The 15,656-nt window shown below is 33.4% G+C and overlaps 1 protein-coding gene across 1 annotated transcript in view; it reads left to right on the top strand.

The window, feature by feature from the left end:
- Positions 1 to 15,656, top strand: part of LOC129806694 (uncharacterized) — a 174,939-nt gene that overhangs the window by 61,074 nt on the left and 98,209 nt on the right. The window contains exon 6 of the mRNA XM_055855464.1: positions 4,199 to 4,338. Within this exon, the coding sequence (XP_055711439.1) occupies positions 4,199 to 4,338 (140 nt within the window). The remainder of the gene's footprint in view (positions 1 to 4,198; positions 4,339 to 15,656) is intronic.

The following is a 15,656-nucleotide window of genomic DNA, read 5'->3' as shown; positions in this document are numbered from 1 at the left end:
AGATATTGACTTAATCTTTGACGACCCAGCTATTAGTAAACATTATCGTGATCAGTCTTTTTTTCCTTTTGCTTTTTACCACCTCTCCATTCCTACCCAAACCATGTTATTTGGTTTTTTCGAAAACGGCACTATAGATTTCTTTTATTTTCGGATATGATTTACAGGTAGCCCAGGCGAACATTTAGTCCATGACCGGAAAATTTGTCATTTTGAATTATTGAAGGTCAAAGGTCTAACGCTTTGGAGGGCTCATTTTTTAACCGACTTGGCTACATTATTTAGAGTTTTAGGAAAGCTGTTGAATCCCGTCTTTAATTATAGTCAAGAAACCGAAATTGTATTATTTTCCTAGAGTAGGGGAAAGTCGTCTGCCTTTAAATGCAGCAGCCTTCAAATGTTGCGATTTTTTCGTTGTTCTCAAAAGCATAAATTATATTCTATTAACTATTAGGTAGATATCCATCATCCTCACAAATCATCAAAAAATGGAGAGCCTAGCTCCTATTTCCTAGATGCTAGATAAAAAAAAATGAAAATGAGCTCTAAACTGTAATTTTGATGTTCCACAAATCATGTGATTTTTCATAGTAAAAATCATTTTACAAATAAATCTTCCATTGTGACACATAGAAGGTTAATCAGGCTTAATATTTCTGTTAATACATTTTGGTTCAGATGACACAGTTTTTGTGGGTGGCAAAAATTTGAAAATATCGCCCTGCAGCAGCCTTTAAATGCTAATGTCGTGTGCCTTTAAATCCTATCTTTCCATACATCAAAACATGTGAAATCGAACTCCTACTTTTCTCTGACGAACGTCATGCAAATACTTATAACCTGCTATCTTGCTCCGGCCGGGATGTTTCAAATTGACAATTGTCAACTTCAATGGCTTTTTCTTCCAAATTTTCAAGTGCAAAACAGTGGTTCAGAAAAATGTGAAGAAAAGTTATTGTTTAATGTCTTTTGACTGCAGTGATGATTTTAGTGAGTGCGTTAGGCTTCAACCTATTCATTTATAGCCCATTTAGTTTTATTGATTCAATATTCTCAGTGAAAAAAAAACATTTAAAGGCAGATGCCTCGCGTTTGAAGGCAGACTATGCCAGCTACCTTCATACAAATCGACATCACTTTTTTAATTTCCTCAGAAGGAAAAACTGAGGACTTGCAAGTGCTAAATGAGGTAACCATATACGCCGAATGAACAAGAGAATTTTTTGGTGTAGTAGAAAATAAAATCCATTTTGTGGATTCTTCAGAAAAAAATCTTAAATTTGGAACTCCATTTTTCGTTTGAAGGCAGACGACTTTCCCCTATCCCTTTTTATTTGTGCATAATCATGTTACTAATGCCCAGAAAATTCTAATATGCAACCTTCTTAACTAGATTTCTATTTCAGAATAATTTTCTTACTTGTGAATTATATTAATAGATAGTAAATCAGTAGATAACTAAAAATTATGCAAATAGATAATTCACGGGAAGTTCTATTTCGTGAGTTCGAGCATTCCGCAAAGCTGGGACACTTTGCCAATTCTTTCTCTTTATGAACATGAACGACACATGTACTTTCCAAGCCATTTTTCAAAAGCTGTTCTTGACATGGAAAATTCCTTGTTTATGTACAATGCTGATAAAGTACATTGGTGACAAAACATATACTGAGTATATGTTTACTCTGTGAATTTTTTTTTTATAATATTTTAACTCATGATTTTTTGACACATTTTTTCCGTATGATATTTCTCGATAAAAGAATTCCTGGGTGGAAATTATTAAAAAAAAAAATCAGGTTTTGGGATTCAGGTGTACGTGTACACTGATCTTAATGGATCTAAATTGATCTGGAAACACATATAGATGTATAAATAATGGAACATTATTAGCCAAAATTGATATCTCTTGTAAGGAAAATATTTTAGAAAGAAAGCCTAAAAATTCAATATAGGGTAACTGTACCCAATTTCTTAATAGTTGTATGCAAACGACAAAGTCATAAGTTTGAAATGTAATATTTTTAATACAAATTTATTTTTTTATGATATTTCTTTTTTAAGGGGTGTTGCTTAGTGCCTTGTAAATAAGTTTATCGTTTTTGTCTTTCTTCTTAAATCATTCTTAAAACATTTTAAAATGAACACAAATATAGTCATAGCTTTGAGTAATACTTTGGCCAATTGAATTTTCATAGTTCTTTGCCCCTGGCTCAAGGCTTTTAAAGCCTTTTTCCCATCATCGTCCCGTTCGTTGGAGCGACATTTTCTATTTTTTTTTTATTATACAATCTCCAGAGTACGCAAAAACTAAAAATAACTGGATATTTGAGAAATAAAAAAAGTAGTCGAAATTTGGTACCCTTACAGTATTATATATATGTAATATTAGGGGAGGATGGGATAGTTTCACGCATGTATTACTTTCCGAGATAAAGATTGCTAGGACGACAAATATTTATTCAGGAATTTTCCTGTAAATTTTTAGATAATCAATACTCAAGTGAAACTAATGGAATATAGTATATTTGATTATTGTTCATTTAGACTTAACAGATTGTCCTGAAAAACAGTTCAGCTGTGTGAAACTTGCCCATCCTTCCCTACATATTCCTTGCTGCAATCTCAAAAAATTTTGGACATTAATAAAGGTACATAAAGGCTATCAGTGCAAAAATTACAAACCTCAATCTATGTTATCTTGGAAGTTATAGATTTAAACTACTTGGCTTATCATATTTTGCTCTAGGTTACTCTATTACAATATTTATGGATATATAGATAATTCATTTTTGCAATATAATTCCAGGAGATAATTTAAAAAAAAATAATGGTTTTTTTATGCCATGCATTGATAAAATTTCAAAGCTTTGCTGAACATTATTTATATTTAATGGTCAATTTGAAATATCAGCGGAAGGCTATTTAACTTATTAGGTTGATTTGTTGTTAGAATCTATAGCCTTAGAACGAATTGTGATTTAACTTTAAGTCTTTTATTTAAATAACGTAACTTTTCGCCACTTAAGAAACACTTGAAAAGAACTTCTTAAATAAATTATTAATTTTCACTTTATAAAAGAAATATAATTATGGAAAAATTATCACTAAAGATTTCATCCTTGATTTTATAACAAAAATATGTTAAATATTTTTCCTATCTAAAAGTTTGATAGAAAAATTAATAAAATAACTGAGACCGCTTCTGAAGTTTCATAGCAAGGAAACGAAGAACTAAAACAGAAAATTTAACCAATTTGGAGAAAATGTAGCTTATCTAATGTTTCTTACCCAGGCTCATTTTCTCATAAAATTTTACTAGGAATGTGATACAATTTCGGGAATGACTTGCCTCATTTATCTCAGCAATGTATAAAATATATAGAATGATACAAAATATCAAGATCGTCATGTGGAATAAATGCTCATTCACAAAAAATAATGTTCAATTTTCTGCATAAATTTTTAAACTAATTTGCTTGCTCAATGCAGATACAAAGTCTTTCTACATTTGCCAACATCTAAAATTATATCCTTCTAGTCAACTGTGGGTATCATTCTGGTTTTGTATTTTGAAAGATATTTTCAAAAGAAATTTACTGTATGCTATGAGAATTGTCTCAGAGTCTATGAGTATACCATCAGTATTTTCTACTCCGAATTAAGTTTTTCTACCCGAAAACAGTAAATTCACATTCTTGAGTCCAGAAAAATGTTCTCATTTGCGAAAGGAAGCCCACATAACATATAAACAACAGCAACGACATTGAATTAATTAACCTCGAGCCTGTGGGCTAATGATGTTTAGCTATGCAAAGCCATGTCTGCAATTTTCTCAACAAGAACATTAGTTTGCAAAGCAGTAATTAAATTTCTGACGCCCTGTAGTTTGAGGAAAAACAGCGGTGGTTATTACAGCATAATTATAATGAAGTGGAGGATAGAGCGGGAAACTCTGGCAAAGTGACATTCCTGCATTTACCAAAAGAGATTCAGAATTTTTTTTCGTTAAAAGTTCTTTTTCACCAAGATTTCCCTAACTACGTGATTTTAATTCCTCTACGGGACATTTAAGTTCGCCAAGTGGCAATTTATTTTCTGCCAAATAAACAACAATATCTCCTTTGAGAAATTTCTCAGCTGTTTCTCTAGGATATAACTTCCCTTTTACTCACTACTTCCTTCATTTTCTTTGCAGATCGTCGTCAGGATAGATATGAGGTGACAATTCGACTTGGTAACTCATCACTTTTTCTTGGAGGTGATAAGGGCAACAATATCTCGACAGTATCCACAAAGAGAATCAATACAATGCTCTCGAACCATTTGGAGAAATACGTAAGTCTCTTTTTTGTCGTCCTTATCTGTCTCTTTTGACGCTTAAGGTGAAAAATTGTGGGTGTGTTTTCCTTCCATCACCCACAATCGCTCCTTCGTCAATTATTGATATATTCGAAAAGGTAAACAAACTAAACGAGTTCTTCAAAGAGAATGGGTATATCTTTAAAAAAATATATACTCCCTAAAGTTTACCACACGCCAAATTAGGAAGGAAAACTTTAAGATAAAATAAACTTTCACTGTGTAGATGCAAGAAAGTTTTAAACCCTATTAAAAATGCATCCCTCAATTCAATGGAGTTTTTTTTTAATAAATAAATTTTGGGTCTCCTTTTAAATTTATTATCATTAAGCGTTCATTAAAAGTAAATCTGGGCCATTATGTTCCATATTTTACCAAAATGTGTATATAATATTTTATACCATTCATATTAATTTATAGAAGTTCTGAATAAGATTTAGCATTAAAGTTTTGGTAGTGTATACATTTTATTTACTTAAGCGTCTTTTTTTAGTACGGGGTCATGTGCGAAATGGATGAAATATCACGATTACGCTTAAAAACCAGTGGTAAGCCCAGATAAGCTAATGGCACCTGAGATTCTTTGCAGGTGACCTCAAAAAGCGTGCATTGGAACTACTTTGATATACTATTTTTCGCATATGTCTAAAAGAAACTGGGCTATAGAGTAATGACGGCTTCAGACTGGAGGTTTAGCCCAGTTCCCGAAGGTCTCAAAAATCTAAATAACGAGCAATTTTATTGATTTTTCAAAATCTAATGAAACATTTGCCCTTATAATCCAACCCTAAACAACAACTTTCTAAAAAATCGTGCCTGATTCAGAATTAGAGGAGTTAAGCCATATGGCTAAATCTTAGGTCTGAAGCCCGTATAATGTAAATTAGCTTTACGGCAATTGTGTAACCAAATAAAACTCCTAATTTAGAATATCGTTTATCAATACAGCCCGACACCTCAAAATAGCCCCACATATTCCTAGGTCTTAAGGCGTAAAAGCTTGGTAACAAGTAGAGTCAAAAAAAGTAAATCTGGGACAGGTTCATCATTTATGGGTACTTTACCAATTCATCACCTTTAACTCCAATGTGGTTGAGTTGCAGATTTCAAGATCTTTAAAGAAAACCCAATTTTAAGCAAATCCGTTGAAAAATAGGCCCTCCAAATTGGTTTAACTTGGACCTTCGAAAATTCAATATTGGAATGATTTTTCAAAGGTTAAAAAGACACTAGAGAGCGCATTTTTCAACAAAATGGTATCGTGTTTACGCTCGTTTGAAAGGTCTTGGAATTTCCTATAAAGCTGAGCCGGTTCCAATCGGTTCTGAACCGATAATGAACCGGTTCATAGCTAATAACTAATTTTTATCCGAAAATCATTCTATTACTTTTAAAACAATTTTGGAGGATCTTTTGAATGATTTATGAATCGATTCAAATCGGTTGAGAACCGGTAATCGGTAAATGATGCGAAAGCACTTTTGAGATATAGCATCTAAGTCACGCGTTCAAGCATTTCGCAAAGCCTGGGACGCCTTGCCACTCCATTTATGGATTTATTTAGTTCTTAAAAGATTTTCAACATAAGGTGCTGCTCAAAATAGGCCTAAAGACCTAAGACCTTGGTTAGGGGGGAGGAGGGGTAGGTAATGGGGTAAACAAAGAAAACAACACTTCCACCAGTATCACAAGTTATATGCAAAATATTACTATTTTTAATTTTTCGGAAGAGTTAAAATATGGCTCAATAACTATCCTGACGGACTTCCTTAAATCAAACGATTAAGAATGAAAATTTAAAGTACTATTGGACAAAAGATACAGCGAGGATATTCAGTATTTTCTGCTGATCCCTAATCATTGTAATATCATTGGATAGATTAGCAATCTGAATTTGTTGCAAATAACTACAAAGCGATGTTTCATTCACAAAATACAAAGAAAATACAGAAAAGCATCTGCTGATCAATCCCTCCGTCGCACAGTGGGGCAGAATACCCAAAAAGCTGGCAAAAAATCGAAAAATTTTTTTTCGAATTTTTGAAATCTAATACAGATACAATTATACAATTTTCCTCGTAACTTTAACACTTTTTAGGTGTAAAAATATATAAACATTTTTTAATGTTAATTTTACACCTTTTTAAGGGTAAAATTAGCATGAAAAAGGGTAACTTTAACCGCTAATACACCTAAAAAGCATAATATTTACACCGATTTAGGATAAATACTGCAGGGTAAAATTAACATTTCCGGAATGTTATTTTAACTTTTTCGGATTTCTCTCAGTGGCCAAATATTAGTTAACTAGTATCCTCACTAAACCTTATACCCAGATTTTTTCTTTAAAGTTATGGTACCTGGAAATAACACGTCAAAGTTGGCCTTGCATTGCGATTTAGTCGATTTTATATGGAAAAATGACATAAATTTGAACCAAAGAAATAGTAAAGAGGCCCGCGAGGTCCCGATCTGTAACCAATTTCTATTTATTCTAGAGGTCCTGCTGTGTTAAAAACCATCGAAATTTTTTTTCTCTAAAATCCTTGATTTATCATTAATGCTTTGAAAAGGATAACGTGATAGAATTTACCACTTTAACCAGTATATTCTCTTTGAAAAAAACAGCTAAGGTTGGAGAAGGTCATAAAACTGCAAAAGCAAGATTTTTACAAAAAAAAATTCGAAGGTCTTCATACTAAAAAATAAATATTTTTCTTCTAATACTAAGATAAAAATAACAAATAAGTGTTAATTACGTTCAATTTTAAGAAAATAAATCATTCTAGGGTCATTCAGAATGCAAAAATACCATAAAATATTTTTTGCCAGGTTTTTGGGTATTCTGCCCCACTATGCGTCGTCGATATAATCTTTTCTATTTATTTGCCAGCATTGTAGGATAACAAAATACACAATAATAACGATTTAGACTCGATATAAATTGAAAATTACGTGCATAATTTACTTGCACTGGTTTTACTATTTTGATTAATTAATCAGAATGACGAAACATGTTCAATTAGCGATGTTGCATAAATTATACCCTTCTAAATATTTTATATTAGCAATGTCCTATATGACACAATTGAATATACGGTTTTGTCTATGAAAATTTAATCAAATTATTTTATGTAGATTGTTGAAATGTTTTAATAATTTTGGCAGAAACGACCTTCACTATTTTATTTGAAGTTTTGCATACGCAGTGTGCATCCCAAAATGATTATCAAAACATTTACAAACAATAACTAATTTGTCCTAAATTCTAAATAATCATTTTCATTGAATTACCTTGAATAATAATGCCCAGAGATTCGAAAGTTTTTTTTCTAGAGATGTAGTCTCTCAAAAAACGTGAACGATTTACAAGTTTAATTTAACGAGCGAAAGGATTTTCAGGCATGACATGGCATATTGAGTGTGTATCGTATATATACTTTCCGGATCAAAAGTATCACAATATGGTCCTATAGATAAATTCACAGCCAGACAAAAAAAATTGTTCATGCCCTCCCTTGGTTTTCGCCACAAAACAGAACAGAACCCTTCTGTATCGGAAACTCTCAGCGTTTTTCATGTGATTCAAACCCACTCGAACATTTTCAACTTTAGTCCTCCATCTCACAAACCGTGTTAGTCTAAATAGCGTTTTCGTCCAATTCAGTTCTCGTTGTCCCATAAAATTTCTGACTCTGTGGAATCTTTTTTGGTGCAATAAAAATAAATTGTCATCATATACAGTGTGATGCTCTCTATCCGGATGTCTCTATAGGGTCATCCCTAACTCTTGAGTTAAATTTCCCAGCATATATAAGCCCTAAATGTAATGTCTTTCTTCGAATAAACCACTGTGTGCGTAAAATCCTCAGCCAAAATATCAGGAGCACTTTCGCCAAAAAACATTATCATATATTGAAGCGACCCATTCAAATGAGAAAATTCCATCTTGCAAATACTTTTCCTCAAAATTTTCTCACACAACATTTTGCCATTTTCAGGATTATTTTTCAGTTCCACTTGCCAAGAAGCATTCATATTGACGCAAAAAGCTATTTAGGCTATAATTTATCCTAAACACTGACAAACATTAATTTTCCATGTCCATTTAATAACGAATGTCTAACGCTACAAATTCTATTGAATCGCTTAGGCATTCAATTAAAATGAGTAATTGTTCTCTGAAATTGATGACCATCTCTACAAAATGTTAAAATTACTATTCAAATTATTTTAATTCATAAATAATAACTGATTTTTAACATGGGCAATTCAAATGAGTAATTGTTTACTGCTTATGTCAGAAAGCTGAAATTGCATACATCTTCTGTCCAAAGCACAAAAGTTCAAAACCTCTTTTATATTGCTAGAACACAAATTCAAAGGGAAACCAAATAATACATACATGTACACTGAGAAGAAAACGGGGGTGCGATTAACTTTTTTTTCATCATAACTTTAACACTTTTTAGGTGTAAAATTATATCAGGATTTTTTAATGTTAATTTAACACCTTATTAGGGCCTCGAGTGGGTCAGTGGATAGAGTAGTAGCTCTATGACTGCGAGGTCTGGGGTTCAAAGCTGAGCAGCAGCAGAAAAAGATTTCTCATGCCATATCGGCTTTGAATTCGTCCAGTGAATGAATGAATAGTAATGTCAATAGTGCATATTGGCAAAAAAGTGAACCGCCTAAACAATAGAGGCTGGGACGAGAACGAGTTTCGATGTGAAAGTGGTACTTCAATCGATACAAATATTCGCTGTCACTGATCCCAAACACACACCGAGAAGGGATGCTGTGATATAATAACGGCACTGATTGTCCACACAGAGCTGTGATATAGAGCGGCTACCCGTATCGGGGGATAAGATAGAATAGGAGTGGGGAAGCATAAGGGGCCCAATTGGTGGCCTGGATGCATCGGAATATCCGAAATGGAGAACTGACCCCTGGCAAAATCTTATCTTAACACCTTATTAAGGGTAAAATTAACATGAAAGAGGTTAACTTTAACCCCTAATATACCTAAAAAGGGTAATATTTATACCGATTTCCGATCAATACTGCAGGGTAAAATTAACATTTCTGGAATATTTTTTTTAACTTTTTCGGATTTCTCTCAATGTATATGTATATAATCTACACTGAGAGAAATCCGAAAAAGTTAAAATAACATTCCAGAAATCTTAATTTTACCCTGAAGTATTGATCCGAAATCAGTGTAAATATTATGCTTTTTAGGTGTATTAGGGGTTAAAGTTAGCCTTTTTCATGTTAATTTTACCCTTAAAAAGGTATAAAATTAACATTAAAAAATGTTTATATATTTTTACACCTAAAAAGTGTTAAAGTTATTAGGAAAAAAAGTTAATCGCATCCCCATTTTTTCTCAGTGTATAAATAATGCTGAGTCCGTTTTTTCGTCCGTCTGTTAACAAAAAAAAATTGCTTAACTGTGAGAGATTTTGCTTAACGATTAATGATCTTCATTGGAACACCACCCAATTATCTGTTCGCTTTCTTTTTTTCTTCCCAACACGCCTCTTCTCAGACTGATCTTATAAGTATGATCAGCGAGTGTGCCGTGAGTGGCAGATCGCGTGATCAGTCTGCAAGATCGCGCGGATTGCACGATCAGTCTCCAAGATCGCGCTTATCGCATGATCAGTCTCTAAGATCACGCTGATAGCGCGATCAGTCTGCAAGATCGCGCTGATTGCACGATCAATCAACAGGATCGCGCTGATCGCGCTATCAGACTCCAGGATCGAGCTGATCGCACTGAACATGTACCGTGAGTGGCAGACTTATTCACCCTCTGCCAGTGCTTTTAAGAGATTTTATTTTTCATTTTCGAAAATGTTTTGTAACTATCCCTTGGGGAGAATTAATCCAAAAATACTTTCGAAAAAAATTTATTAGTGTTCGAAGTTCGAACTCAAAGAGAGAGCAAGTTATACATTCCTCTTTTTCTTCAACTTGTTGTTACACGGCTAGAGGCCAAACGATAAGAGGAATCAATTTCCGATCTTAGACGACTGCCCCATAAATAAGTCAAAATTATCTAGGACAGCTTTTTTTCTTTTCTCCCGCAGCCGTCTTCATTCTCCTCCAAAACCATGTATTTTGTTTATTTCGAAAATAGCTCTTGCGATATATTTTATTTCGAATTTTTTTTAGAGGTATGGTATACACCATGAGTTGCGGTATTACTTATGGCCTGTCCATATTTATGCTCTCCTTGAAAAATGTTTAATTTTTGTCACAAAATGATTTCGAAGAACCACAAAATTAAGAATATTTTGATGTTATATCCCAACATATCAAATTCCACAACAACAATTCTTTTAGTTCAAAGAAAATAAATTAATTCTGAAGAGAATAAGCTTTTGATCTCCTGATTCGGTTCATAAGATTTTTTTAATATCCGATGAAACCCGACCGCTTTCAAATCTGCTGGGCGCTCCTTTGCTGTCGTTTTTGTAGCTTCGAAAAGATTTCGAATTGGCTTCTGAAATTTTTATGGTATAGGTATTCTTAGATAGTTTTATTTATCTATTTAAGAAATAACGAATATAGATTATCTTCTGACTTTGTAATTCGGGGAACTCCCTTAATTTAAAGTAAGATCCTGAACTTTTTTCAGCCACCTGATCCTGGGTTCGTGTTAAGTTTAATTCCTTTTCACAATAGTTTGCAAGGAAATCTTTCTTCAAGATGCTATTCCAATGAAAAGAAAAATGTTTATTGTATTTGATTGTTCTCAAGTGCTTCTACATAATCGACTTTTCAGTGGTTTCTGTAACGATTGTGGTTTAGAACATGGCGAGTACTAAGTAAACAGTCTAAATGGGAATCAACACATAGAAGAGTCGATAATGCAGAAGCACTTGAGAACAGTAAGGTGCTAAAAAGCATCTTCAATTTTCATTGAATTAGCACCATTAGGTATGCGTTAATTATAACCATAAAATCGAAATTTTGATCTTTCAACACAATTAAGCAGCTCCTTAACTTTAGTTCCCCACGAACGGTCGCTTTATTAACTCGATCTTAACTTCAATAACTTTAAATTCAAAATTGACGAGTGAACTGTTGTATCCCATTTTGTTGCAACTTTGTATACGTTGCTTACAAGAATTATAGCCTAATTGTAAATTTTTGCTTCCTGATAGAAAATTCCTTATAAGATCGCGATAATGTAATGGTGTTATTATCGCCGTAGTGAAGATTAAGATTTGTCTATGGATCGGCTTAAACTTTTATCGGTTCCGCTCCATCCAGGTCACTTATTTGGTCCTTTATGCACTCCCCATTACTCCATTCTATCTTAACCCCCAAGGCGGTCCTCCAGCTCCATATCTCGGCTTCTGTATGCCTGAGGTACACACACAGTGCCATTTCTATATTGCGGCAGACCAGCCTTGGTTGGATCAGTTGCAGTGAATGTGTATTTGTATCGACAGATCTCTTTATGTCGAACTCGTTTCTGTACCAGCCTTTCTTGTTTTTAGGCGGTTCATTGTCAATGCATTAGGCATTACTATTTCATCCAATTATTGGACTAATTCAATACGGCTGCTGAAAAATCTACAGCTGCCGAGTTTCGAACCTGAGGCCACAGTCATAGAGACACTACTCTACCAACTGATCCACTGATGCTCCTCGCTGTAGTGAAAATTGTCTTGGATTGTCTTGGGTGTGTTGTACTAGACAAGTGGTCCTGTTTATGGCTAAGCTCTTGATTATAAGCATTTTTGGTCTCAGAAAAAAATTAATTAAATAGAAACCATCAATTTGTTTTATCTGCACTCGTTAATTTATCTTCAGATCAGAAAGTTTCGATGTGAATGAATTTTTATTTTTATTTATTTTTAGTAGATCTGAATGACTGAAAGAAATCTGGATATAGTTTTTTAGAGCCATGTAAATCGATTTTAATCTGATATTATTCCAGATCTATGATATATTTCTCCCGATTTGAGCTTAATCCAGATAAAGTTATGAATAATACAACATAACCCTTTACTATAGATTATCCATAAATAAAATAGTATAAATATCGCGACTACTTGCAATAATAAATTTTGAACATAATAATCTTTGAATAAATGAATATTTAAAATCCATTGTGACATAATAGATACAACGGTTGTAAAACAATTTTCTAAATCTATACCACGGAAATTTAAGCCGACTATTAATTTTTTTGGGAGGGGGGGGATAATTTATAAGGGTACTATGTAGTTAAATTTATCCATCTATGTTTTTCAATTTTGCAAAGCTTATAAAACAGTAATTGAAAACCACAAAAAGCATATTATTTATATTATTTTTTGCACATTCTATAGTTCCTTGTCAAAGATACACTCAGAAAGTAAACAAATAAACTATCATCGAAATGTGAGCATTCACATGATACATGATACATGATACATACAATATAGGCAGGAGATTGCTTATCTTATAAATTGATATTAGGTCTCTGATATTATTATTGTATCTCTAACATAACATTATCTTTGTACTTACATCCCTTCTCTATGTTTAGGGATAGGATTGATTGAGTGGAAATTTACAAGGGGTCAGCATTTGATTCTACTATGTGGAATCTGATTGTGCATAAATTTATATTCCAAAGAGCACCTGCTGGTAAATTAGGTCTGCATATGAAATTTCAAAACCTCAAGATACCTACCTTTCTTTTGAATTGAATGGTTCACCCTTGGGGAGTTTGGGGTAGAAGGATATGGTGAACTGAAGGAAAAGACATTGGGAAGAAAATTCGTCACGTGCAAATGAAGAAACACGGAATTTCGTGAGAAAATTGTGAGGTGGTTTCTGCTCCAGTAAGGGATAATAGTAATTGTGAACCATGAAAATGTGTAGGGGGAGGCTTTGAACTTTCGCACACAAAAATGATGTTCAAGTTCAGTGATTTTTTCTGACTACCATGCAAACCGTATGGATTCTCCAACTATGCCAAAAAAATGTCTTACTTATAAGGTTCATAATCCCACCAAACAAAATCCCAGGAAATCCTTAGATTTTCCTCCAGAGGAAAATGAAAATTTAATGGCGATTTGTCCGATGGATGAATCAAGTTTCTATTATCGCACACGATTCACGCCATCATTGAACACCCCATTTTCACCGTAAATTTTGCACCGGACACTAAAAGTTGCACATCATTGTTTAAAGGGAACTCTAATCTACTTGATTAAACCATTTTTATAAGGAATAAAACATTTTAATATCACTTTTTTGGAACTTTTCTGAGAGATGTTTTATTGACATTAAAAACCATTTTTTTACTTGATTCTACGAGAATTTCACTCCGGAAACGGTTAAATCTGATGAATACTTTCTTGAAAAGTCCAAATATCACCAAATTTACACGAATCAATAAGTTTTTAAAGCTAAAAATTGACTAAAACTCTGCAAGCGAGAAGACCACACAAGATTCCACCATTCCTCCACGGAGCCGGATATGCACAAAAACATTTGAATGCGCATCATTGAAGATTTCGCTGTTCCTGCAGCTACAGGAATCGGGATTTAGCACAGATATTGAGCTTCAGAGGGTGAACAGGCTAAAATTTTCACAAAACAGCTTCTCACGGACAATTTCTTTTCTTTGTCATGCAAAACAACACAATATAGTGAGGTTATGTCAAAGATTGTCAAAAACCAGTTGTAAACTGTATGAGCTTATTGCAGATGTGATTCTTTCATTGCACATTCAGTTTGTGCAAGCTTGAAAAATATTTTTATATCAAAGAAATGCAAAGTTGCTTAATAATTACTCAACTGCAGCCTATTTGAGTCAAATTACTTCTTGTTTATCAACTTTACGATTTTTAAGTTTTCCTTTTTAGTGGTGGATCAAATTGGTAGATTACAATAGATGTGAATATGAGGGATCGCATCTAAAATGAAGTTTCTTGGAAAATGTGAGAGAAGCCATGTCTTCTATGTGCGATCGATGAATCTGAGTCAAGTTTGTGAATTTTGTTCCACCCACAAAAAGTGCCTGTTCAGCCTAAAAGATTTTTACATAAATCTGATTCCTAATAACCCTTCTACCCTCTGTGATAGTAGTTTTTCAGAAAAGTGATATTAATTCTGCACAATCGTATGAAATATTGCACAGCAAAATTACAGTTTTGGACCTGTTTTTATTTTTTGCTTCCTGAAACTAGGAAAAAAGGATTAGACTCTCAATTTTTTCAGGAAAGATGGGATTTAAGGTTAGCTATTACAATATATAGCCATATGTGAGATTCATAAAGGAATATGGGAGAAATTTGAAGTGTCTGAAGGTAGCGTATGTGCGAACGATCAAAGCCTCCCCCTAGAGGAAGAAAAAGGAAGAATGCATAAAAAAAAGAAGAAGAAACCAGAGATATTTTTTCGCGACCGCGTTGGGAAATTGTGTTGGAACGAGTTTCATCAGCGTCAGGGGAAAAATATTTCTCAATGGTCTCCCGCCTTGTAGGTAATTGAGTCGATTGGACGACAACGGTTCACGTAGCTTAAGGAATGGGAGCACCTTTTTCCTGAAATATGTCTCATAACGAAATTGTTTCACTTCAGGCACTGAAATGAAAAATCATAACTGAGTGTATAATTTATATTGAAGCTTTTCTGTAGAATTCTTTGCACTTATTTTTTTTTACTCTCCAGAGAAGTGTGAGAAAATTGACTGTGTCGGTCTTTTGTGCTGCTCAGAATTTCCTATCCGCATTTTCGGGGGAAAAATGGAATGAAAATCTCTCCCAAGAGATTATAACACGTTCATCACACACCAAGTAATATATCATTGTTTGTAGATGGAGGGACACTTTATGGCTATTCAAAAGCTATTCAACAGTTAAAGTGTTTATTACATGCTGACAATCTGCCATAAGAGAGAGTACTAGTCTAAGAGATTGACACAATAATTGCTATTATAGCAGATGGATTAGGAATAGTCACAGTTAAAATTTATATTTTATCTCAATTTCTTTAAAATCTCTTTTAAACTTTGAAAATTATGTAAGGGAAGTCTTTCAGGTTTCGCACACATTCTAGCTTTAAACACTTCATATTTTTCCTATATTTTTTAAGTGATTCTGACCTAGTGGCAATATGTGTTAATAAGTCACACATGGCCACACATTTCCTGAAAAAATAGGACAGATTCCTGAAACTTTTAAGGAAAACCTGAAAGGCTTCCTCTAAAAGTTTAGAATTATAAAACTGACAAATTAAGAGTTAAGATTAAGATTAAGATTTGTCTATGGGTCGGC

This window comes from Phlebotomus papatasi, chromosome 3, assembly GCF_024763615.1.
Source record: "Phlebotomus papatasi isolate M1 chromosome 3, Ppap_2.1, whole genome shotgun sequence".
In the NCBI taxonomy this organism is placed as follows: domain Eukaryota; kingdom Metazoa; phylum Arthropoda; class Insecta; order Diptera; family Psychodidae; genus Phlebotomus; species Phlebotomus papatasi.
Note: the sequence above shows the minus strand (reverse complement) of the source record. Positions and strands in the feature narration are given on the sequence as shown.